Here is a 27,896-nt window from a genome sequence, read left to right as displayed (position 1 = left end):
ACAGTCCAATAATATTAAATCAAAATTACAATTATGATACATTTTAGACGGTAATTTAATTATATAACATTGTCATTAAATGATGTGCTCTTTTTCTTGTTCAGCGTATCTGCAGTAAAAAGAGGACCCTATATTGCATAAAGAAGAAAAAAAGAGAAAAAAAGAGAAAAGGGAAAGAAATATATATATAAAATATATGAGAGGAAAAAATAAATACAAAAAATAAATAATATATATATATATATATATATATATATATATATATATATATATATATATATATATATATATATATTTATATTTATTTTTTCTTTTTTTCTTTCAAAAAAGAGAAAAATAAAATAAAAATATATAAAATATATGAGAAAAAAATATATATATATACACACACGCACACACATTATATATATGTATATATATATATAATATTTTTTTTCTCATATATTTTATATATTTTTCTCTAATTTTTCTCTTTTTTGAAAGAAAAATATATATAAAATATATAAGAGGAAAAAAATAAAATTAAAAATTATATATATATATATATATATCTATATATCTATATATCTATATATCTATATATCTATATATCTATATATCTATATATCTATATATATATATATATATATATATATATATATATATATATATATATATATATATAGATATATATATATATGAGAGAAAAAAGGGAAGGAATGTATATAAGGAATATATGCAACCACAAGATTGCACACATAATCTACATTAAAGATCAAGACAAAGTTCAAAACAAAAATAAATAATATATTAGGTTTGATCTAATAGAAAAATCTAATGAACCAAACTTGATTGAATTTAATTAAATATATGGAAAAAAAATTAAGCAATTAGAATGAAATTACATATGGACAAATGAAAAATGATGAAGGCATCTACATATTCATAAAAATAGGAAACAAATGTAAGCCCACTGCCTTTCTGGCGTGTAAAGTAAATATCCAGAAAACTTCTTTCCTGCATAAAATGCCAAATTTATCACCAACTCTAGTGGGCATAGTGATTTTCTCCATGACTTGGATAACATGACTTGATACATTTTTCTTATGATGTTGAACCCAAAGCCTGGCCACATTTGTGGAATGATCTTTTTCTATATCGTAGAGATGATTGTGTAAATGATCTCTCAATCTCCGAGTGGTCCTACCTACATATTGGACCTGGCATGCGGTGCATGTAATGACATAAACCACATAACGTGTGTAACAGTTAATAAAGGACCGAATCCCAAATGATTTACCTGTGGACACTGAGAGAACATTATGACCCTTTTTAATAAGTGAGCAGCTGCCTAGTGCCGCATTTGAATATACCCTTAAATTGCAACCAATGTGCAGGTGACCACTCACTTGTAAATAAGCTCGGGGATAACCATCCGCCTAGGGTAGGTGCCCTTCTCGAGACCACCTGTATGCCATTTGATAGAATCTGTGCATAGGTGCGATCATTGGACAAAACTGGAAGATATTTCCTAATAACATTCCTTATCTTTTCAAACTTCACACTATAGGTCAGGGATATGCAATTAGCAGACCTCCAGCTGTTGCAGAACTACAATTCCCATGATGCATAGCAAGACTCTGACAACCACAAGCATGACACCCAGTTGCAGAGGCATGATGGGATTTGTAGTTTTGCAACAGCTGGAGGTTCGCTAATTGCATATCCCTGACTATAGGGAGTTGAGAAAACTGGAACCCTCGAAAATTGTGCAAACTTGTTTAGTCCAATGTCTATTACCTAGGGATGTCTTGATATAAACTTAATTTGTGTACAGTGTTGCATATCTGAGTATTTGTCAATCAAATTATCACATTGCAGAAAAATGGAAAAATGACCTGGACAGGAAGGAGATTTAACATTTACGTGGTTGAATTAGTTGCCTGTAAAATACATGAGGCTTAATTCGCAAAGTTTTTTTTCATATAAGAATCATAATTTTTTCCATATGACTGTTATTTTCTAATCTCATTTTATGTTTTTATTATTTAAAAATTTTCACAATAATTATATATAAATATATATATATATTTTAATAAGTATCCCTTTTCTAATTTTTCAGCTTTGTGTTTTAAACCTAAATTAAATGCTTTTTTTTATTGACTACATAACTGCATTAAATGGTGTTCTTTAAAAATGTCCGGTGTTCAGTAATTCCTCATGTTGGGGGTCACACTTTAGCACATAGATTAGGAGTTAAAACTGTAAACAAAATATCCAACATAAATGAGAAGATTCCAAATTGATTATTATGAACACATTTCATGATTCATATGCAACAAGTATTAAGAATTAAAAACAATATTATTGGGGGTTACTTTTAAAGTAAAAAGTATATACAGTACATCGAACTGTAGAAATAAAGTGCAATGTTCCACAGTTAAAAAGGATAGAAATAAAACTTTGAAAAATAAATCAGGCTGGCAAAGTTCAACAAGGAAGGCACATTGATAAATATAGTAGTATAGTAGTATAGAGTAGTATAGAGTAGTATAGACAAATCCTATATAAGAAATAACTGAGGTTTTTGCATTTACAGTAGTTCTCCTAAAAAATGACAATGCTAGGCTGGTAACTGGAGACAAAGGACAGCATTATTATAAACCACTTGAGTTCCAGGAAGGTTTTACCTCCTCCATGACCAAAGACTTTTTTGATATTCAGCACGGCGCTACTTTTACTGGCAATTGCATAGTCATGCAACACGCTACGCCAATTAACTGTCTAACATTATTTTATTACATTTTTCTCACACAAATAGAACTTTCTTTTGGTGGTATTTGATCAACAATGGGTTTTATTTTATTTTATTTGTGATATAAATGAAAAAAAAAGAAAGAAAAAATTGAAATTAAAAACAATATTTTCTACTTTCTGTTTATATATATATATATATATATATATATATATATATATATATATATATATATATATATATATATATATATATAAATTGGCTCACATAAATTTGGGCAATAACATATTCTGCTAAATGCCTTTGATTAAAAAAAATCTCAATAAGTGTATATTAGTTGGTTTAGGAAAAAGTTATAGCATCTACAAACTATGGTATATACAGTTGAACTCAAAAGTTTGCATACCCTGCCAGAAATTGTGAAGTGTTGGCATAAATATTGAAAATATGACTGATCATGCCAAAAAACTGTCTTTTCTTTAAGGATAGTGATTACATGAAGCAATTTATTATTACATAGTTGGATCCCTTATAAATCATAATTATAACAGAAATCACCCAAATGGCCCTGATAAAATGTTTACATACCCTGGAATGTTTGGCCTTGGTACAGACACAGAAGGCGGCACACACAGGTTAAAATGTCAATTAAAGGTTAATTTCCCTCATTTGTGGCTTTTTAAATAACAATTAGTGTCTGTATATAAATAGTTAATGAGTTTGTTATCTCTCACATGGATGCACTAAGCAGGCTAGACACTGAACCATGAGGAGGTAGAAAAGAACAGTCAAAAGACCTGCGTAACAAAGTAATGGAACCTTTATAAAGATGGATATAAAAAGATACCCAAAGCCTTGAATAATCCAGTCAGTGCTGTTTAATCACTTATTTAGAAGTGGAAAATTCAGGGCTCTTTTGATACCAAGCCAAGGTCAGGTAGACCAAGAAAGATTGCAGCCACAACTGGCAGAAGAATTGCTCAGGATACAAAGAAAAACCCCACAGGTAACCTCAGGAGAAATACAGGCTGCTCTACAAAAAAGATGGTGTGGTTGTTTTTTAGGAGCTCAATACGATGTTACTTGAATAAAAAAGAACTGCATGGTTGAGCTGCCAGAAGCCCAATGCCACAAATGCCACAAAAAAGCCCAATGAGGCATGTCAAGGTGTTGTTGGGCATATAGTAACCATTTTTTTTTTGTGGAACTTGTACAGTAAAGGCTGCATTCTGGCAACTTGACCATGCAGCTCTTTTTGTTTAAGTATCATCATATTGTGCTCCTTAAAAATAACCACGCCATCTTTTTCCAGAGCAGCCTGTATTTCTCCTGAGGTTACCTGTGGGGCTTTCTTTGTATCCCAAACAATTCCTGTGGCAGTTGTGGCTGAAATCTTTCTTGATCTACCTGACCTTGGCTTGGTATCAAGAGATCCCCAAATTTTCCAAATGATTGACTGGCATATTCAAGGCTTTGGATATCTTTTTATATCCTTTTCCATCTTTGTAAAGTTTCATTACTTTGTTAAACAGGTCTTTGGACTCTTCTTTTCTGCTCCCTGTGGCTTAGGCTTATCTAGCCTTCTTAGTGCATCCATGTGAGAGCTAACAAACTCATTAACTATTTATACACACTAATTGTGATTTAAAAGGCCACAAATGTGGGAAATTAACCTTTAATAGACATTTTAACCTGTGTGTGTCACCTTGTTTGTGCACAGGTGCGCAGTCATGTTGGAACAGGAAGGGGCCATCCCCCAAACTGTTCCCACAAAGTTGGGAGCATGAAATTGTCCAAAATGTCTTGGTATGCTGACGCCTTAAGAGTTCCCTTCACTGGAACTAAGGGGCCAAGCCCAACCGCTGAAAAACAGCCCCTCACCATAATCCTCCCTCCACCAAATGATTTGGACCAGAGCACAAAGTAAGGTCCATAAAGACATAGATGAGTGAGTTTGGGTTGGAGGAACTTGACTGGCACATAGTCCTGACCTCAACCCGATAGAACACCTTTGGGATGAATTAGAGCGGAGACTGCGAGCCAGGCCTTCTCGTCCAACACGAACGCGCTTCTGGAAATATGGTCAAACATTCCCATAGACGCACTCCTAAACCTTGTGGATGGCCTTTCCCAGAAGAGTTGAAGCTGTTTTAGCTGCAAAGGGTGGGCCAAATCAATATTGGACCCTACGGACTAAGACTGGGATTCCATCAAAATTCATGTGTGTGTAGAGGCAGGTGTCCTAATACACTTTTGGTAATATAGTGTGTGTGTATATATATATATATATATATATATATATATATATATATATTATATTCTTCAAAAAGAAACAGTGAGGGCAGGAGAAGTAGTAATTGGTCGTGTCTAAGCCCTTGTACACATGGTCGGACATTCCGACAACCAAATCCATCGGATTTTGTTCGAAACTGTTGCATACACACGGTCGGACAAAGTTGTCAGAAAATCCGATCGTATTTAACGTGATGACGTTATTTCATTAGGACAGGACTACGTTCAGGCTAGTAGCCAATAGCTCTGGTCTCGTAATTTGGTCTGAGCATGCGTGGCACTTTGTCCGAATGGAATTCTATACACATGATCGGACAAAGTCCAATCGGATCATGTTGTCGGAAAATTTTATAGCCCAGCTGGAAAACTTGGTCCATCGGATACTCCGACGGAAACAGTCCGATGGAACCCACACACTGTCGGTTTATCCAACAACACGGTCCTATCGGACATTGTCCATCGGAATGTCCGACCGTGTGTACAAGAGCTTAGAGTGTCATGTGACTAGTCTCTCTGGCAAGCCAGCTGACCTTGCAGTTTAGTATAAGAGTTGTGATTCTGTGATGAAGATGGCTGGGAAACGTAAAAAATAAATAAAATTGTGGAAACTTTTTGAAGATCCCTTGTATACACACATATATTATATGGAAGTGAGGACACAAATACAGCCATGTTATTTTTGTTTGATATTGAACGATTCCTGTAAACTTGCAAGAGCCTGATCCTCTGTGATCTTCTTCCAGACTCTTGGAAGGTTGGCTGGCTTTGCAGAATATGCATCTGCAAATTTGGTATTAAAAAGTACAAATACGTATTTCCAGTAATCGGAGGATTTGAGGTTGGTGTCAGGCTGAATGGCCCAGTCTGGATAGTATTTACGGTAGTCTTTGTATGGGTGATATTCCCCTCCTGTGTCAGAATTTTTGAATTTACTATTAGACACCACAACAGTGGAACAGATGTCAGTGATTAAAGTCCTTTTTTTGTACCATTTGTACCATCTGCATCCTCCCAGTCCCTGAGGTCTATGGAGAGAAGCAGAGTGCTCCTTGTGGTCGCCCCCGACATTCTCACAGGGGACATTACAGAAAGGACACTGCTTCCCACAGCCAATCACTTTCTTCAACAATTCCTCCTGAGCCTTCGGTTTGACTTTGGAGAGAATTAATTCAGTGTCCTGCAAATCTTTGTCTGATAAAAGTTCCTGCTTCATGTTGAGGACAAATAAATAAATGTCCTCAGAGAACTGGATGACACTTGATTTATTGTGAAAAGTTATAACTGCCATTTCATTCTGTGAAATAACTAATTCTTTATCCAGTAACTTACAGAAACTTTCCAGAAATGTCGCAATGGACTCTGTTTTCACACATTTCTCACTCTTCAGGACTTCTTTAATTTTTTCAATGATTAGAGATAAAAGTTTTTCTGCTAAGATGTTTAGAGTTGGCAGACCCTTATATTTCTCAGTAATGTACTGGGAGATCCATTCTTTCAAAAAGACCCTATATTTATTAATGTACAAAAAATATTGTTCAACTTCCTTTTTCTTAAGCAAATCCTTTAGCACAGCAAACTGAAAAGCGCTTCTGCTGTTAAATATGTGACTGTCAGAATTTTGTAGAATGTCGTTAATGATTTCCTTGCCGAGATGCTCCAGAATATAATCAATTAGTGCGGGTTTCAGGCAATGATCACAGAATCTTTTGGCCCTACTCCGACACTCGTCTTTCTCACGGAATATGCTCTGAAATGTGGCCAAGTATTTCGGTTTAAATTTTTCAAGGCAAGTTTTGGGGTAATTTTCTTGAATGAATCTGTCATGTAATTCCTGAAATTCTCTGGATGCTTTGCCAAAGATAAAAAGTTTTATATCTAGCTCAAACTTGGAAGATAAATTAAGTTTTTTTGAAGTTTTGTCTTTAAGTTTATCATTGATCATGCGTAGCAACCCCTGAAAGTAAGTATCATCGTAATCCCCTTTGTTGACTACCTTCTCTTTGATGTAGGTGTCACACATATCTATCAAAGCTGTTGAAAGGCCTTCTATCTTGTCCAGTTGGCGTGAACAGACTGGATTGCGAGATATATAGCTTTTGTCAGGAACAAATTGATTTTTCCCATAGTCATCGAAGCTCATCACATTTGTTAGGTTTTTATTAATATCACTTCCCTTTACAGCCATTTCGTTCTTAAGTTGCTGAAGAATCGTTTGTCCGATGTTACGTTTTTTTAGCTCCTCCATTTGTATATCAGAGAGTGTTTTCTTCCACATCTCTTCAAATTCTCTCTCTATATCTATGTCACCGAGTTCGCAATTTCTTTCTCTGCAGCTATTCAGGAGAATTGTTATTTCTTTCTCAATCCGTTCCAGAGATGTCTTCTGAATATCCAGAATCTTGAATTTGCATTTATGGATTGAAATTGCTTCGGCGAGTTTATTTAGAGTATTCCTTTCCAGTTCTTTCTTCAGGAACCTCACGCCCATGAAGAAATCTTCCTTGTATCGCTCAATGAGATGAACGTTCTCACGTTTACTGTCAAAATATTTTTCTAGTAGCTTCAGCATTTTATTTTCCTCTTCTACTAGTAAGCTCTGAAGATCAGTTTTAAACATCTCAGCATTGAGACTGGCTGCAGATTGATTTCTGATGTAAGTTTCATTGCTGATCATCCAGCTATGGATCTTTTTGGAGAATTCCCATTCCCACAGGGAGTATTGCATAGACAGTTTGGTATAAGCTTCAGCCACCAGACTGTTTCTGAAATTAAAGATGAATTTCTCATGTTTCACTGCACTCCATAAACTTTTAATCCATATGATGAAGTCAAGGATTTTGCACTGAGTGTTGTTGGAGTTTTGTGATTTTAAATATTCCAACAAATATTTCTTTAATTCATAAACATTTTCACTGTAGCCAATGTTTACCGGAGCCATTGGTGGAACCCCTTGCCACAGTCCAGGAATGTACCAAGTGTGCTTATCAGGATCATAATCCATCACATCACTGAAACATGTAATTCCACATTTCATTTCCATATTTGCAGCTACTCTTGTCATTTCATCAAGTTGTTCCAGAAACTTCTTCCTGTCTCTCACATTCTTTTCATGAGCGGACACATCACTGACATTCTGATGTACAAACTGGCAGTTGGGTTTCTTCCCAATTTCTTTCATCCGAAGAAAAGCATGGACCACAATCTGTAAAATATCCTTCATTTCTGATGTGTTTTCTGTGGCCATATTAATGATGGTGATATCACTCAACCCAACCACTAATGTGGCCAGTTCATTGTCATGTTTGTAGCTGTGCTCCAACAAGGCCAACTCTGGAGCCTTCAGCCCCTCAGTGTCAATCACCAGAATGAAGTGACAGCCCAGCTCCTCCTGGAGGTTCTCTTTTACTTTCAGAAGAGTCATGAAGGCTCCTCTTGTACATCTTCCACTGGCCACCGGGAACTGCAGACCAAACATGGTGTTCAGAAGGGTGGACTTCCCTGTACTCTGCACTCCCAGCACAGTTATCACTCTCATTTTACATTGTCCTCCTATCTTATTGTCTAGCTCAGTCAGAACATCAGTTATCCACTGTAAAGGAATATTAGAGGCGTCCCCATCAATCAACTCCAATGGAAACCCATCTAGTAGAAGACCAGCAGCAATTCCTGGAAGTTTGGTGAATTGTCTTGTGATTTTTTTTTTCTGTTTGTTAGCAACCATGGAATACTCGGCCTCATAAAACTGTCCTAGTTCACGTAGAAAATGTTCTATTCCTAAAGAACTGTCTGAGATCTTCTGATCCAGCTGCTTAAGATTTGATATATCGGATTTATCATTAAATTTTTCCTTGTATTCAGACTGCAACAAGGAAATACTATTTCTTGCAATCAAATCCAGTTTAAATTTCATCCATCTCAAGAAATAATGTTTTTCAGCCTTGGAGAGGTTAGTTATTGCTTTAGTAAAATCTGATATGCCTACAGGAATATGATGCTGGTATTGATTTTCGTGGAGTGAATTGCGCTTTTGTTTGAGCTCAGATTGATATTCTTGTGCATCTTTTCCTCCTTGTTTCTCCATTCTGCAAAGTTCTTTCTCTACTTTAGACAATTCTTTCCACAGATCTCCCTGTAATTTCAGGGTTTCCTTTTTATATCCTTCCACATCTTTTATTACAGAAGTAATTTGGTTTGCTTTTTTTTTCGCTTTCTGACATTCAGCAGAATTCTCATCAACAAAAATATGAAGTCCTTCGGTATTATTTTTAGCACTACACAGGTTTCTCTTTTCTTTCTGACAGTTTTTTAAAACATTCTCAATGCCATTTCGAACTTTTTTCACTAACGCTGCATCATTTTCAGTGCTGATTTTTTGAATAATATTTGTTTCACTCATCTTTAAAATTGGCATTAGTATATTTTTGTATTTTAAGGTCTCCGTGTTTATTTCTTTACCCTTTTTTGGTGTAAGAATGAGATAAAACTGGGTGCCAGCGTTACTGAAGGATGATAACAGTTTGAATTGTTTCTCAGAAATACTTTCAATGAATATAAACACAGCTGATGAGACTCGAGTTAGAAACATAAACTGGTCCCAGTTGGTCTCCAGGCCTCCACGGAGGTTGGTCACTGCGATGGGTTCTGGGAAAACATCTGACTTACCACAGGGAAAATACCAGGACATTTCCACCAGTCCATCAGATATTTTCCTCTCAATATTTCCTCCCTCCATATCATTGTGTATGAAGAAGTTTTGGTCTTGTTGGGTTGGATTAAGTACTTGATTCAGGATTTTAGATTTGGATAATTTGGTGTCACCCAGTCTGATGAAGGAGAAAACTGGCATGGAAATATTCACCACGTTTTCCTCACTGAACCCTTTGCTGTCAGATAGTGACTGGGGTCTCCACTTCTTAACAATGCCCCTCATTGCCCACAGCATAAGGATGCAGTGTGACCCATCACCAGCAGGGAGAAGCAGAGGGATGCCAAATTGGCACATGGATAGTTTGGATACAATTTCTTGTTGTAGAAAACTGTCTGAACAATGGAGGAGAACACACAGGATATCCAAAGGGTGAATAGATTCAGCTGAACTACTTTCCTCTTCGATCATTGATAAGTCAAACAAGGTGTCTTCATTGAAATTTGTTTCTTCAGCTTGTTCATACTGAGCATTAAGTGCAGCTCTGTTCAAGGCCATCAGCTTTCTCAGAAAATGCCATGGTACATCTTGAATGGTCTGGGGATGGACATCACTCAGAATCTCTGCTCCAATCCCTAGGACATGACTCAATGTCAGTTTGGAATCGATTAAATGCTCCATATTTAAACTGACAATAAGTTCTTGGAAAATCTTCAATTTATCTGAAAAAAGAACATAATGTTGTTAACATATAACCTAATGCTAAGCTTTACCAATACAAGGGATTTTAAATAATGAATGTGTGTTTGAATGATTTTCTTGAAAACCAATGGCAATCATCTGTTTTCACTGGAGAAATAAGGCCATCAAATTACTTGAAGCTTCTCACATTTTTTTTTTTTGCTACCCAGCAGTGGATTTGGAAACTCAGTAAAATTAAGCAATGATTTTATAATATGCTATGTAGACAAGGAATGTCAGGTCTCTGGGCCATTTAGGGACTGTGGGAATGGAACAACAGGCATATTACATATACCAACAACACAAACCTATTCATATATTACAAGAGCCTGAAAATGACTAGTTGGCAGACGATGAGCCCTCCTGTGCTTATGACAGGTGCAAAAACAAAAACAAAAATTAAAAATTAAAAAAATTAAAACCAACCTAAAAATAAAAAAAATATTATTCACCAATGCCAGGAATGGCACTAGGCCAGGGATATGCAATTAGCGGGACCTCCAGCTGTTGAAGAACTACAAGTCCCATGAGGCATAGCAAGACTCTGACAGCCACAAGCATGACACCCAGAGGCAGAGGCATGATGGGACTTGTAGTTTTGCAACAGCTGGAGGTCCGCTAATTGCATAACCCTGCACTAGGCTATCAGCACTCAACCACTCATGGGAAATATGAATGATGACGTTAAACAAATATCCCATAAAGGGATTATTGTGGTGCCTGTCATTCAAACCAATAGACAAATTGTTTTTGTTTAAAAAATATATAAGAAATTTTTATTACAACGTGATTAAGTAACAAATATTGCATTCAAATGTAAAGAATAAAGGTCATTAAAATACAACATGGGAAGCACACAAAGAGTATGTTGAATAGGGCCCGAGATGGTGGCAGCCTTAACCACTTCCCACCTGGCCAATGTACATATACAGCCGGGTGGGAGCCGCCTCCTTCTGACTGGACGTTCCTAAACGTCCATCAGAAGGAGGGGGATCGCGCACGTGCCCGCGCACGCGCCCGCGCACGTGCCCGCGCAGCGGCACGATCCCGATGTGCTCGTGTCACCCGGACACAGCGTATCTCGGATCGGCAGGAGGGCTCTGTGATTGGCCCTCCTGAGCACATGACGGCCGTGTCCAATCACGGCCGTCATGTGATGTAAACAAACAGCCGGTTGCTAGGCAATCGGCTCCTCCTCACACGGAAGTCATCGCTGAGGAGAGAAGAGCAGATTGCTGCAGCCGGCTGATGATCAGTGAGTATGAACTGTTTTTACAGCTTTTTACTCACTGATTACCAGTCTAGTGTAAACCTACAGTGTAAACACACATGTCACCACAATACATGTCACCACACTTGTCCCCAAAACACACATGTCCCCAAATAATGAAAAGACATGTCCCCAAATAAAAAAACACATTTCCCCCACATATGTCCCACTAAAATCACATGTTCCAATGATTATCTCCACACTTATGTCCGTGATCACCTGCACACATATGTACATGATCATTTGCGTACATATGTCCGTGATCACACAAACCAATTATTATACACTTAACAGAGTTTTTTTTACCAAAAACATGTAGCAGAATACATTTTGGCTTAAATTTATGACAAAATTAGATTTTATTGGATTTCTTTTAAAATAGAAAAAAGAAAATATTGTTTTTTTTTTCCAAATTTCCACTTTTTTTGTGCTTATATCGCAAAAAATAAAAAACAGAGTCTTGAATAAATACCACCAAAATAAAGCTTTATTTGTGCGAACAAAATGATAAAAATTTCATTAGGGTACAGCGTAGCATGACCGCGCAATTGTCATTAAAAGTGCGAGAGCGATGAAAGCTAAAAACTGGGCTGAGAAGGAAGGGGGCGAAAGTGCCCTGTATTGTAGTGGTTAAGGGACTATTGGGTCAATCCGTCCCTACATGTTTCACCATAACAATGGCTTCTTCAGGGGAAATAATTGGGTACGTATGGAGGCCATGCTGGCTCCAATCTATAACTCCAACTGGAGTTTGTTTATTTATTTGTTTAATTTGAACCTGTTATTGTCCCCTTTTTCTTTAGTTTTAGGGCTACTGGTTGCCTTTTCTGCCCCCTGCAGTCACATCAAGGTGGCCCTTAGGTTGGGGTGCTTCCCACCTGGGGGGGGGGTTGCCCTATTCATCTTACGTTGAGGGAGAAGTTTGGGATATGTATGCACTTATTTTGATTTGACGCTGATATATCATCTAACGGGGAGATAGAAAATTTGGGGAGGAATTTTTTTGATCAATTTCATCTGATCGCTTTTATATAATAGCCATGCAGCAGTTAACCCAAATCCACTAACAATTTGTTATTTATCTTTTGTAGCCTCTTTTGCTTTTTTGCCGGTCAAGTTTTATTTCCCCTGAAGAAGCCATTGTTATGGTGAAACATGTAGGTACAGATTGACCGAATAGCACCTTAAGGCCGCCACCATCTCGGGCCCTATTCAACATACTCTTTGTGTGCTTCCCATGTTGTATTTTAATTACCTTTATTCTTTACATTTGAATGCAATATTTGTTACTTAATCATGTTGTAATAAAAATTTCTTATATATTTTTTAAGCAAAAACAATTTGTCTATTGGTTTGAATGACAGGCACCGCAATAATTCCTCTTGTTCTAAACATTCAATTTTTCCAATAACTCAAATTTGAGATGAGGTGCCATATCTGAAACGGACCCTTCTGCCATTTCCATCCATTCCTTCTTTTTCTCAAATATCCCATAGAATAAACAAATACAATGATACAAACCCAAAAAAATACTGACCAAAATTGGGGAGGGGGGGGGCTTTATGAGTGGGTAGCGCTTATAACTAGACAAAAGGAACTGATGACCTAGGGGTGCTGCTGTCAAAATGGAGGGGGGGGGGCTTCATCTGTAAAACAAAGACCACTCTGGTGTACTAAGTTCCAACAAGGTTTAATTACAAAGAAAAATGAATACCCACAAAAGTATAAAAACCACACATACTGTATATATATTGGAGTCCACAGGAAAGGATGAGCCTGTGGTGGAGGCACAGTCCTGAAAAGGTACAGCTGGATGGATGGATGGATGGATGATGAGCTGCTGCAGGCACAAAGTCCAGATCTCTGTGCCTCTGACTATTAATAGGGAAATGGTTCTGATAGCCCAGTAAGCATGTGCAGTGCCTCGGCTTCCTTGTTCCTGGTGTCAATGGCCGATGGATGGTAATGTCCACCTGCAGTCCAGGGTCACAGGATGTATTTCGAGGGACCTTCCTCTTCTTCAGCTGACCCCAATGGGCTACCTGCTCTGTTTAAATAGCCCCCCCCCCCCCCCAGGAAACAACCTGGGACACACCAAATACCTGAATAAGCTATATCAATTACTGTAGCTATGGGCTAAATACAAGATGTGGACTGGAGCGATCCATCCCAAGTACAGCCTTTCCAGGCAGCCATCCAGTCTCCCTACACCCTCAGCAGCCTAGAGCTGATAGAGAGCGACTATCCAGCTGTACCCTTTCAGGACTGTCCCTACACCACAGGCTCACACTGTCCCGTGGAGTCCCATATATGTATATGTATATATATATATATATATATATATATATATATATATATATATATATATATATATATATATATATATATATATACACATATATACATATACATACACAACATCTCACAAAAGTGAGTACACCCCTAACATTTTTGTAAATATTTTATTATATATTTTCAAACTGAAAAAATGACACTTGTCTACAAAGTGAGTGTACGGCTTGTATAACAGTGTACATTTGCTGTACCCTCAAAATAACTCAACACACAGCCATTAATGTCTAAACCGCTGGCAACAAAAGTGAGCACACCCCTAAGTGAAAATGTCCAAATTGGACCCAATTAGCCATTTTCCCTCCCCGGTGTCATGTGACTCGTTAGTGTTACAAGGTCTCAGGTGTGAATGGGGAGCAGGTGTGTTAAATTTGGTGTTATTGCTCTCACTCTCTCATACTGATCACTGGAAGTTCAGCATGGCACCTCATGGCAAAGAACTCTCTGAAGATCTGAAAAAAGAATTGTTGCTCTACATAAAGATGGCCTAGGCTATAAGAAGATTGCCAAGACCCTGAAACTGAGCTACAGCACGGTGGTCAAGACCATACAGCGGTTTAACAGGACAGGTTCCACTCAGAACAGGCCTCGCCATGGTCGACCAACAACGTTGAGTGCACATGCTCAGCGTCATATCCAGAGGTTGTCTTTGGGAAATAGATGTATGAGTTGTGCCAGCATTATCTGGGTTACTACAGACTACAGATGCCCATTAAGGACTCTTTACTGTGTATACCTAATGCACATATAAAAAAAAGCAAGAGAGGGTGCCTCCATCTAAGGCTCGGTTCACACAGGGGCGACTTGTCCAGGCGACTTAGCCGCCTGACAAGTCGCGCTCTGTTCTGTACTATGGAACCGTTCTAATAGGAGTGACTCAAGTCGCTCCGACTTAGAAAAAAGGTTCCTGTACTACTTTGAGGCGACTTCAGGCGACTTGCACTGACTTCTATACAGAAGTCGTTTTGCAAGTCGCCGCTGATTGTGTGCAGGTCGCGGCGCTGCAAGTCGTGCCGCCCCTGTGTGAACCGAGCCTAAGTGTAAACTGTTTTATTAACAAAAAAAACCCCAAAATAAATATTGAAAATGAAGTCATTTGTGGAGCGGCTCAGTCATGGAGAGATCGACAGGCCAGCGGCTGTTCCAAGGTGCAGAGGAGTGGCAGGCAAGTGGCTGGTGTATGCAGAGTTCAGCCAGGAAGCTGCTGGTTGGAGGAGAAAGAGTGATGTCAAGGTGGAATGAGTTGGCTCAACAGCAGCTTCCGGGAGACATCCATATAGGAGCGGCTCAGCTCTGGGAGGGGGCATGGCTACACATTTCAGGGAGAAAATCCTTTCTGGCTTGACAAAGGGGCGTACCTTGTGCCATGAAATGCTTATGCCATGTAAACACGACCGGTTTTCCCGTTGGAAAACACTCTGAAGGTTTTTCCAACGGAATTCCACATAAACTGTCTTGCGTACACATGATCACATCAAAGTCCGACCGTCAAGAACGCGGTCACGTACAACCTGTAGGACGGGACTAGAAAAAGGAAGTTCAATAGCCAGTAGCCAATAGCAGCCGTCTCGTACTTGCTTCAGAGCATGCGTCGTTTTTGGTACGTCGGAACAGCATCGGTTTTCCTGATAGGAATTGGTCCCGTTGGAAAAATTTAGAACATGTTCTATTTCTAGGTCCGTCAGAATTTTCGACGTAAAAAGTCCAATGGGGCATACACACGATCGGAATATACGATGGAAAGCTCCCGTCTGACTTTTTCTGTCGGACATTCTGCTCGTGTGTACACGGCATTAGCCATGGCCCCTTGCATGCAACAACTGCTTGCCTTGCCGATATCTGCACCTTCGAACAGCCACTTGTCTGTTGATCTCTGCATGATTGCGCTGCTCCACAGATCGGAGACATGCTGACTTAACCTGTCATGCAGTGAATGCATATATTTATTTATTATATTTATATTATATTTATATTTATATATTTATTTTTTTATTTTTTTCTCTTAATAAAACAGTTTAACCACTTGCCGACCGCCGCACGCCGATGTACGTCGGCAGAATGGCACGAGCAGGCATAAGGGCTTACATGTACGTCCCTTGCCTCCCGCGGGTCGGGGGCCCGATCGGGCCCCCGCCCGGTGCCTGCGGCGCTCGGTATTCGTTCGGGAGCGATCCCGGACGAGGGGACGGCCATTCATTCATGGCCACCCCCTCGCGATCGCTCCCGGCGAATGAAATTGTCCGGTGACATCACTTCCTCTCCTGTAATGTAAACACAGGAGAGGAAGTGATGTATTCTCTCCTCCGTGTCGGTAGTTTTCGTTCCGGCACCGAGGAGAGAACATCGGTGAGTTGCACAAGCACTACACTACACAGTAGAACATGCCAGGCACACTCACACCCCCCCTTTACCCCCCGATCACCCCCCAATTACCCCTGCCCCCCCAGTCACAGTGACACCAATTGCTTTTTTTTTTTTGCATTGGTGTCATTTGTGACTGTAATAACTGTTAGGGCAGTTAGGGTTAGCCCCCTTTAGTTCTAATGTGCCCCCCTAACCCCCCCAATAAAGGTTTAACCCCGTGATCACCCCCCGTCGCCAGTGTCACTAAGGCAGGGTTCACATTGCAGCGGTTTATGAGAACGAATGTGATTCGCACCGCACTGCAGTGCAAATCACATCCGATCTCTGTGCGATTCGAGTTCAGCCATTCGCCGCACCCGCCGCAAAATCGCACGGGACCCTTTTTTTGGCCCGCAGCAGAATCGGATCGCATGGGTGTTCACACCATGCGATCCGAGTTTGCAGATCGCACTGCGATATGCGAACTGATCTGGGGGTGTCATTAACATTTCACTGACACTCCCAGCAGTTCGCATAGGGCAGTGTGAACTGCCGCCGGGAGGCATGCGATGCGGGAACCCGCCGCGGATTCGCGGCGTTTCCGCATCGCTCCAGTGTGAACCCAGCCTAATAAGCGATCATTTTTCTGATCGCCGTATTAGTGTCACAGGTGACGCTAGTTAGGCAGGTAGGTATTTAGGTTCGCCGCAGCTTTTTATAGCACCAGGGACCCCCATATACTACCGCATAAAGCCCCCTGATTGCCCCCTAGTTAACCCTTTCACCAGTGATCACCATATAACTGTTACAGGTGACGCTGGTTGGTTAGTTATTTTTTTATAGTTTCAGGGCACCCGCCATTTATTACCTAATAAAGGTTTAACCCCCTGATCACCCGGCGGGTGTCATTTGTGACTGTAATAACTGTTAGGGCAGTTAGGGTTAGCCCCCTTTAGTTCTAAGGTACCCCCCTAACCCCCCCAATAAAGGTTTAACCCCGTGATCACCCCCCGTCGCCAGTGTCACTAAGGCTGGGTTCACATTGCAGCGGTTTATGAGAACGGATGTGATTCGCACCGCACTGCAGTGCAAATCACATCCGATCTCTGTGCGATTCGAGTTCAGCCATACAGATAGTATGGCTGAATTCGTGTCGCACCCACCGCACCCGCCGCAAACTCGCACGGGACCCTTTTTTTGGTCCGCAGCAGAATCAGATCGCATGGGTGTTCACACCATGCGATCCGAGTTTGCAGATCGCACTGCGATATGCGAACTGATCTGGGGGTGTCATTAACATTTCACTGACACTCCCAGCAGTTCGCATAGGGCAGTGTGAACTGCCGCCGGGAGGCATGCGATGCGGGAACCCGCCGCGGATTCGTGGCGTTCCCGCATCGCTCCAGTGTGAACCCAGCCTAATAAGCGATCGTTTTTCTGATCGCTGTATTAGTGTCACAGGTGACGCTAGTTAGGCAGGTAGGTATTTAGGTTCGCCGCAGCTTTTTATAGTGCCAGGGACCCCCATATACTACCGCATAAAGCCCCCTGATTGCCCCCTAGTTAACCCTTTCACCAGTGATCACCATATAACTGTTACAGGTGACGCTGATTGGTTAGTTATTTTTTTTATAGTTTCAGGGCACCCGCCATTTATTACCTAGTCTCACTAGTGTACCCCTAAATTTAGGGGTGTCTACTTTCTAAAATGGGGTCATTTGGGGGGGGGGTTTGTGCCATCTTGGCATTTTATGGCCTTCAAAACTGTAACGCCCTTAGAAAGCCTGAAGGCGGTGCTTGGTTTTCGGGGCCCCGTACGCGGCTAGGCTCCCAAAAAGTCCCACATATGTGGTATCCCCGTACTCAGGAGAAGCAGCAGAATTTATTTTGGGGTGTCATTTCACATATGCCCATGGCATGCGTGAGCAATATATCATTTAGTGACAACTTTGTGAAAAAAAAAAAAAAAAAAAAAGTTTGTAATTTTCCCGCAACTTGTGGCAAAATATAAAATATTCCATGGACTCAACATGCCTCTCAGCAAATAGCTTGGGGTGTCTACTTTCTAAAATGGGGTCATTTGTGGGGGTTTTGTGCCATCTTGGCATTTTCTGGCCTTCAAAACTGTAATAGGTAGTGAGGAGTGAAGTCAAATATTTACGCCCTTAGAAAACCTGAAGGCGGTTCTTGGCTTTCGGGGCCCCGTACGCAGCTAGGTTCCCAAAAAGTCCCACATATGTGGTATCCCCGTACTCAGGAGAAGCAGCAGAATTTATTTTGGGGTGTCATTTCACATATGCCCATAGCATGTGTGAGCAATATATCATTTAGTGACAACTTTGTGAAAAAAAAATAAAAAAAAATTAAAGTTTGTAATTTTCCCGCAACTTGTGGCAAAATATAAAATATTCCATGGACTCAAAATGCCTCTCAGCAAATAGCTTGGGGTGTCTACTTTCTAAAATGGGGTCATTTGTGGGGGTTTTGTGCCATCTTGGCATTTTATGGCCTTCAAAACTGTAATAGGTAGTGAGGCGTGAAATCAAAAATTTACGCCCTTAGAAAGCCTGAAGGCGGTGCTTGGTTTTCGGGGCCCCGTACGCGGCTAGGCTCCCAAAAAGTCCCACATATGTGGTATCCCCGTACTCAGGAGAAGCAGCAGAATTTATTTTGGGGTGTCATTTCACATATGCCCATAGCATGTGTGAGCAATATATCATTTAGTGACAACTTTGTGTAAAAAAAAAAAAAAAAAATTTTTTTGTCATTATTCAATCGCTTGAGGCAAAAAAAAAAAAAATATTCAATGGGCTCAACATGCCACTTATCAATTTCCTCAGGGTGTCTACTTTCCAAAATGGGGTCATTTGGGGGGGTTTTGTACTGCCCTGCCATTTTAGCACCTCAAGAAATGAGATAGGCAGTCGTAAACTAAAAGCTGCGTAAATTCCAGAAAACGTACCTTAGTTTGTAGATGTGACAACTTTTGCGCAAACCAATAAATATACAATTATTGACTTTTTTTTTACCAAAGACATGTGGCTGAATACATTTTGGCCTAAATGTATGACTAAAATTGAGTTTATTGGATTTTTCTAATAACAAAAAGTAGAAAATATCATTTTTTTTCAAAATTTGCGGTCTTTTTACGTTTATATCGCAAAAAATAAAAATCGCAGAGGCAATCAAATACCATCAAAAGAAAGCTCTATTTGTGGGAAGAAAAGGACGCAAATTTTGTTTGGGTACAACATTGCATGACCGCGCAATTACTAGTTAAAGCAGCGCAGTGCCAAAGTGTAAAAAGACCTCTGGTCATTTACCAGCAAAATGGTCCGGTCTGAAGGTGGTTAAACCTAGTGCCGGTTCACACATGGGCAACCCCGACTTACAGCGCGACTTTACAAGGCAATTTGGAGGCGACTTCAGCGCGACTTTGAGCAACTTACAGACTTAAAGTTGCCTCCAGGACAGGCGACTTTGGCTGTGGCCAATCACAATATAATCAGCTCTGTGGGAGGTAGGGGGTTGCCTGGGTAAATGTGGGAAGTACCTGGGTAAAGTATTTTATTTTTCCTGTAAAGTCGCTTCAATATAGATGGAGATCCGACTTGGGGGCAACTTCCATTGAAATCTATGGGTACAAGTTGCCTAGAAGTCGCCTTGAAGTAATACAGGATCATTTTCTGAAGTCGGAGAAACTTCAGTAGTGTACATTAAGACGGCTCTCATTCACTTCAATGGAATTTCTTAAGTCCAGCGACTTGGGGCAAATTGAGGTCTGACAAGTCGGATCCCAAGTCGCTGTAGTGTGAACCGGCACTTAGATGGTGGCTCTCTTGCTTGTTTTTAGAAGCTCAGTAGACAAACAGATAATACCCAACCTCTAATATTCCTATAGCTGAGATGACTTACTTTCTGGAAAGTGTTGGGACAGGTCACTCAGGGCTGGAAATTTGGGGATCATTTCCTCAAAATGACACAGGAATGTCTGGCAGTGTTCTTCTTTCTGTAGTATGAGGTTCATAATTTTTCTGACTCTCCCTCTTGGATCTTTATCATGTTGGAGTTGATTCCTCTCATCCGGGGTTATGAGGCCTTGAGACCCCAACTCATCACACAGACCCTCCGCGTCCTCCTCAAATGATTTCCTTCTAAGACGCTTCATCGTCTCTGCGGAATCTGTGGCAGAAGCCATGACTTCTTTATTTCAGAATCTAAAAAAGAAACCAGCATAAATAAATAATTAAAGAGGAGGTCCACCCAAAAAAAAAAAAAAAAATTAAAAGCCAGCAGCTACAAATACTGCAGCTGCTGACTTTTAATAATCGGACACTTACCTGTCCCAGGGTGCCCGCGATGTCGGCAGCCGAAGCCGAGCGATCGCTCGTCTCTCGGCTGCCCCCGCCGCCATCCTCTGTGATTGAATCGTTGCGGCCTCACTTCCCAGTTCCCTACTGCGCATGTGCGAGTCGCGCTCTGCATCCTCACTGGTCCCCACTGTGTTCTGGGACCCGTGGGTTTCCCAGAACACAGTGGGGGGGGGGGGTGATGCAAAGGGAAGTGGGTGCAGATACATGTATTATACAGGTATCTGCACCCCTACCCCGTGAAATGCGCCAAATGTGACACCGGAGGGGGGGGGGTTTCCGAAAAGCGGAGGTTCACTTTTTGTGTGAACCTCCGCTTTCAGTAAATAAATAAATAACCAGTTAGTCTGTAATTATTAGTATGCAACCAGTATTTGGTTTTAAAGGAAATATAGTGCATTTTTACTGAACGTCACATTAGTCTATCTTAACCACTTCAGCCCCAGAAAGGATTTCCCCCCTTAATGACCAGGCCATTTTTTGTAATACGGCACTGCGTCGTTTTAACTCACAATTGTGCGGTCGTGCGACGCTGTACGCATACAAAATTCACGTGCGTTTTTTCCCCACAAATCTTTTTTTGGTGGTATTTGATCACCACTGAGGTTTTAATTTTTTGCGCTATAAACAAAAAAATGAGCGACAATTTTGAAAAAACAAAACAAAAACAATATGTTTTATTTTCTGCTATAAAACATCTGTAATAAAAAAAGTTGAAAAAAAACGTAAAATTTATACATAAATTTCAGCCAATATGTATTCTGCTACTTATTTTTGATTAAAAAAAAATCCCAATAAGCGTACAGTATATTGATTGGTTTGCACAAAAGTTATAGCGTCTACAAACTATGGGATATTTACAGGAATTTTTATTTAATTATTATTTTTTTTTATATATATATACTAGTAATGGTGGCGCTCAGCAGCTTATATTGGGACTGCAATCTTGCGATGGGAAACTTTTGAAACTTTGAGGGAACCAATGACACTAATACAATGATCAGTGCTAAAAATATAATAAGTAAATATAAATATATACGTACTAATGACACTGGCTGGGAAGGGGTTAAACATCTAGGACAATCAAAGTGATAACTGTGTGTCTAGCCAGTGTTTGTGTGTACTGTGTGGTGCTTTTCTAAGGGAAGTGATGAATGTTCTTCTCTGCCTTGCTTCCCCCCACTGTCAGAACGGAGCTCTGTCTTGTTTACATAGGCAGACCTGCATCCTGTATCTCTGCCCGACGATCAGCAGGTGCCCATGGACATCCGAAAAACAAAGACAGAACATTCCATAGCTCAACTCACCAACCAGTCTGCTAACTGATCAAATTAACCTTTCCAACAGTCTGCGTTAAGAACAGGGGTTTAGTTAGCACGCATTTGCAAAAGCATGCATAAGCTGCAAGGCCTCTTCACGGCACCCTGTGTATGCTTGCAGTCCTAACGCTAATGAATTTATGTTTATAAGTGCCTCCACAATGGAAGCACATGCATTAATGGATAGATGAGGGGCAGGTGGACCATGGAGGAAGCCCAATCCCCCTTAAAGGACCAGGAGCACACTGGACGCCCAGCAAGAGCACAATGGAAGCGAAGGTGTACAGTGTGTCTCCGGACCATATTATATACCAGTAACAAACCAAAAGGTCCCTGCCCCCACCTATAACTGGCCTTTACAGCAAGGGCAATAAAGTATGTTATTTGACCATTCAAGAAGTATTAAAGTGGTTGTTACGCCACTTGTACCTACAGGTAAGTCTATATTAAGGCTTCCCTGTAGGTACTGGAAATAGCTGGTAAACCTACATGGTTTAGCAGATATTTACCATATACTCCTGCGCACTGAAGGAAGGGCACGATTGTGCAGTTTTTAAAGGACCCGTGCCATAACGGCCGCCCCGTCTGATTGACGTCATCACGGATCCGGCCAATTACAGCCCTGGAGCCCACGAACCCGAAAATAATTCCGGGGGACCGCTGCAACAGCTTTGATCTAAGGGAAGTATTTCAGAATGAGCTAGTGTGCGATGCATACTAGCTCAATATGCCTTTGTCTTATGCCGCGTACACACGAGCGGACTGTATGGCGTACTTAGTTCGTCGTACAATCCAACGGACAGTCCGTCGTACTTTCGACTGAACGGACTTGACCACACACGGATGCACAAACAGTCCGTCGAAAGCTTGCGCGATGACGTGTACAGCACGTACAACGGGACTAGAAATAGGAAGTCCAAGACACAGCAAAGCACCCTTCCGCCGTGTAAATCCTTTCTGGGCATGCGCCATTCTTAGTCCGTCGAACTAGCATACTGACGAGCGGATTGTCCGCTGAAACCAAAGTACGACGGACAGAATTTCGAAAAATCAGAAATTCTTAGTACGCCGGACTGCACGCTGAAAAAGTCCACTGAAGCCCACACACGAGCGGATTGTCCGCTGAAATGTGTTTCGACGGACTAAGTACGCCATACAGTCCGCTCGTGTGTACGTGGCATTAGTTACATAGTTAGTAAGGTTGAATAAAGACACCAGTCCATCCAGTTCAACCTGAGTTAGTGTCTACAATTGTCCCTATCCCTGTACATTGCCCACTCACATCAGTCCCTACCCTCAAGGAGCCCACAATCCAAGGTCCTCATTCATATACTAGGGCCAATTTTGGACAGAAGCCAATTAACCTACCTGCATGTCTTTGGCGTGTGGGAGGAAACTGGAGTACCCGGAGGAAACCCACACAGACAGAACATGCAAACTCCAGGAAGGTAGTGTTGTGGTTGGGATTTGAACCAGCAACCCTTCTTACTGCTAGGTGAGAGTGCTAACCCCTACACCACTGTGCTGCTGCAGAATAATTTTTTTTTTTTACAACCACTTTAGGATAAAAAGCCTGCTCTGTGCAGCAGCCCCCCCCCCCTAATACTGAGGTCCATCTAGATCCAGTGATGTTGTAGAATTGTCTCAGCTGCCCGGCTGAGACAGTAGCGTGGCACCATTGCCTCCATTGCCTCCTGCTACTGTCAATCAAAGCCAGTCAGCCAATGAGGAGAGAAAGGGGGTACGGACCAGGCCACGGCTCCGTGTCGGCATGGACACACAGAGCAGCGGCTCGGCTCGGGTGCCCCCATAGCAATCGGCTGGCTGTGAGGGGCACTCAATAGTAGGGACTTGCCAGGAGCACAGAAAAGGGATCGGAGAAGAGGAGGATCCGGGCTGCTCTGTGCAAAACCAACTGCACAGAGCAGGTAAGTTTAACATGTTTTTTATTTTTAACAAAAAAAAAAAAAAAGAAAAACGAGACTTTACAATCACTTTAAGATCAAATGTATTTGGTTAACCAATCAGGAACGGCTCCAGTTTCAGACACTAGTATATCAGCGAAAGGTTTTAGCGGCTGAACACACATTCATTCTTCTCCGCGATGAAAGCACAGGTCTAGCTTATGACGCACGTTATTGCAAGTATGGAAGCTACTTAGGTGCATATTATAGACTGGACATATGCTGGATTGCATTGTCCTATGACATTAATAATGAGTGGGACTCTGAAGGCTGCTGTTCATTGGAATGTTTACAATTGCTCTGCTGGATTTGGTCATCAGTGTTAATTTTGTCAACTAAAACGACTAAAACATTTTAGTTGACTAAATTAACCACACTCCGACCGGGCCATAGCCAAAAGATGGCTACAGTGCGGTCGGCTTATTCTGGGTGGACGTCCGTTGGACATCCTCACAGAATCTTGCTCCTGCGCGCCCACTGGGGCGTGCACCCGGGAACATCCATGACCGCCGGGTCCAGAGGACCTGGCGCATCACTTTAAACGGACGCTGATAGTGCCCGTTTACCACTTGATCGCTCCGTCAAATGACGGAGCGATCACTTGTAAACAAACCAGCGTCACGTCATTGATGCCGGTTCCTCCTTTCCCTCTCTGTACCGATCAATACAGTGAGAGGGGAGAGGGGGAGAGATGGCAACAGCGCTGCGGGCTGGATGTGTTGTGCCCACAGCGCTGCTCATTGACAATACTCTGCCCGTACTCTGTATCACTGTGCAATACTCTGCAACAATGTGTAATACTCTGCCAATACTCTGCAATACTGCAATATTCTGCTAATACTCGCCAATACTTGCCAATACTCTGCCAAAGAAAGCTCTATTTGTGAGAAAAAAAAAGGACAAACCTTTCATATGGGTACAGTGTTGCATGACTGAGTAATTGTCATTCAAAGTGTGAGAGCACCAAAAGCTGAAAATTGGTCTGTTAGGAAGGGGGTTTAAGTGCCCAATGGACAAGTGGTTAATATTATTTTATTTTGACTAAAATACGACTAAAACTAAAACAACAAAAATGACTAAAATAAGACTTATGTAGCGTACACACAATCGAAAATGCTGCCAGCAAAAGACCAATTTGAGCTTTTGGTCGGAAAATGCGACCGTGTGTATGCTCCATCGGATTTTTCCTGGCGGCATTTCCGCCAGCAAAAGATTGAAAGCATGTTCTCTATTTTTCCGACGGAAACAGTTTCTATCGGAAATTCCGATCGTTTGTAGCCGATCAATTCCGACGTGCAAAATTCCTACGCATGCTCGGAAACAATTCGACGCATGTTCGGAAGCATTGAACTTCCTTTTCTCGGCTCATCGCGGTGTTGTACGTCACCGCATTCTTGACGGTCGAAAAGCTCAGCGAACTTTTGTGTGACCCGTGTGTATGCAAGCCAAGCTTGAGCGGAATTACCTTCCAAGTTTTTTCCGATGGAAAATCCACTCGTGTGTACGGAACATAAGACTAAACTAAATTGAAATTTGACTTCAAAATGAACACTGGTCTGTAGTGTATGTTCATACCTCAATGTAATAATAAATAATATATTAGATTTTTCACTCCAGCAGTATATAATGAGTTTTCAAATTGTAGAGAATTGTTAACTAATGCATTACAATTGAATTACACCCATTGGATTTTAGACAACTAAAATGAGTTTCTAGAGTCGACTAAAATGCACTGGAGATTGTTGACTAAATACGACTAAATCTAAAACAATTGCAGAAGATTAATATGGAACTAAAACTAAAATGCCATTTTAGTCCTAATACTAATGCTCCATACACACAATCGCACATTCCGACAACAAAATACATGGATTGTTTTCCGATGTATGTTGGCTCAAACTTGTCTTGCATACACACGGTCACACAAAGTTGGTTGGAAATTCCGAACGTCAAGAACGCGGTAAGGTACGACGAGCCGAGAAAAATTAAGTTCAATAGCCAGCGCGGCTCTTCTGCTTGATTCCGAGCATGCGTGGAGCTTTGTGTGTCAGAATTGTGTGCATGCGATCGTAATTTACAAGACCGGATTTTATCTGAAAATTTGAGATCCAGATCTCAAATTTTGTGTGTCGGAAATTCCGATGCAAAAAAATTCTGATGGAGCCCACACACGGTCGGAATTTCCAACAACAAGCTCCGATCGAACATTTGTCGTCGGAAAGTCCGACCGTGTGTACATGGCATAAGACTAAAACTAAATCAAAATTTGCTGCCAAAATGAACACTGTTGGTCATCTGTTGCAATTATCTGAACTTGGGTTGGGATTCCATAAATGCATCTCTCTGGATGAACCGAGTTGCTGCCGGAATAATTCACTCGTGGGTTAGCCCTTGTACACACGGTCGGACATTCCGACGGAAAAAAATGTCCGTTCGGACCATGTTGTTGTCGGATAATCCGACAGTATGTGGGCTCCATCGGACTGTTTCCGTCGGAATATCCAACCGACAAAGTTTTAGAGCTGGGCTATAAAATATTCCGTCAACATGATCCGATCAGACTTTGTCCGATCGTTTGTAGAGAATTCCGATCGGACAAAGTGCCACGCATGCTCAGATCAAATTCCTAGACCAAAGCTATTGGCTACTAGCCTGAACGTAGTCCCATCGTAAAGGAATAACGCCATAACGTTACGAACGATCGGATTTTCCGACAACTTTGTCCGACCGTGTGTATGCAACACCAGTTTCGGACAAAATCCTTCAGAAAAAATCAGACGGATTTTGTTGTTGGAATGTCCGACCGTGTGTACAAGGGCATAGAGGAATTTTGCATTCCATACTCGCTAGTAAACAACAACAATAATTATAATAATTATCACTACTCCTCCCTTTACTATAGGACAACAGGAGGCTGTATGGGGCCCCGTGGTTTCTAACAGTCACCCCATAGCTCCCTGATTTGGAACAATGTCCCTTCTGTCCCTCCTTCCTCCTCATTTGTCCCTCATTTTGGCATGATCTATGTAGTTGTATATAAAATTATCCATATATCTTTTAAAAAAAGTTTTTCCCAGTGCTAAACCTTTCATCCAATTTTTAATTGCTGCATTTGTAAATTCCAGAAGCTGATATAAAGGAATAGTAGTGGTAAGAAAAAGCACTTTTAGGTTTAACTAATCTTTTTTGTTTGTATAATTCCCCTTTGAAGGGCTGCGGTAGGGGGAGTAACCTATATCTTCCTAATAGGTGTCCCTTGTTCCCATCTCAAAGTGTTGGGAGATATCCCACCCTGGTACCTACCTCTAACCCCATGAACACGATCGGTTTGCTCTCAGCAGTGTCTCTGCAAATTCCTCAGTGCTGATACTGCACTCCGGTTTTACAGGTTGTGTAACCAGAAGTTGGGCAGGGCAGGACCTCACAGCAATCAGACTATTTACAATACATGAAAATAATTCTGCTTTCACTTTCACTCACTGTGATATACATGGGGGGGATTTACTAAGACCCCTTTCACACCGAGGGCGTTTTGCAGACGCTATAGCGTTAAAAATAGCACCTGCAATCAACCCTCAAACAGCTACACCATTGTGTGAAAGCCTGAGGGCTTTCACACCGGAGCGGTGCGCTGGCAGGACATCAGGGAAAGTCCTGTCAGCAGCTTCTTTGGAGCGGTGAAGGAGCAGTGTGTTTACCTCTTCTCCACCACTGCTCCCCATTGAAATCAATGGGGCTGCGCGGCTATACCGCCAGCAAAATGCCGCTATTGCAGTGTATTGCGGGAGGTTTTAACCCTCTTTTGGCCGCTAGCGGGGGTTAAAAGCGCCCGAAATGCGCCGCAAATCCGATGGTAAAACGCCGCA

The 27,896-nt window shown here is 41.2% G+C and overlaps 1 protein-coding gene across 1 annotated transcript; it reads right to left on the bottom strand.

Annotated features, from left to right (window-relative positions):
• Nucleotides 1-4,366: 4,366 nt before the first annotated feature.
• On the bottom strand, nucleotides 4,367-27,444 carry LOC143923480 (interferon-induced very large GTPase 1-like). The gene is made up of 3 exons (XM_077447166.1): nucleotides 27,334-27,444; nucleotides 20,293-20,594; nucleotides 4,367-10,393 (listed from the first exon to the last, which is right to left on the bottom strand). Exons 2-3 carry the CDS (start codon nucleotides 20,573-20,575, stop codon nucleotides 5,700-5,702), a joined length of 4,977 nt encoding a protein of 1,658 aa, XP_077303292.1. The 5' UTR covers nucleotides 20,576-20,594; nucleotides 27,334-27,444; the 3' UTR covers nucleotides 4,367-5,699.
• Between the last annotated feature and the right edge of the window lie 452 nt (nucleotides 27,445-27,896).

This window comes from Lithobates pipiens, unplaced genomic scaffold, assembly GCF_037356315.1.
Source record: "Lithobates pipiens isolate NorthernLeopardFrog02 unplaced genomic scaffold, aLitPip1_a1.2 Scaffold_22, whole genome shotgun sequence".
NCBI lineage: Eukaryota > Metazoa > Chordata > Amphibia > Anura > Ranidae > Lithobates > Lithobates pipiens.
Note: the sequence above shows the minus strand (reverse complement) of the source record. Positions and strands in the feature narration are given on the sequence as shown.

Coding starts and splice junctions, on each gene's coding strand:
- LOC143923480 (XM_077447166.1), bottom strand. CDS start 20,575: ATGGCTTCTGCCACAGATTCCGCAGAGACGATGAAGCGTCTTAGAAGG. Junction 10,394..20,292: donor GTCCCAACACTTTCCAGAAA/GTAAGTCATCTC, acceptor TTCTTTTTTCAG/ATAAATTGAAGATTTTCCAA.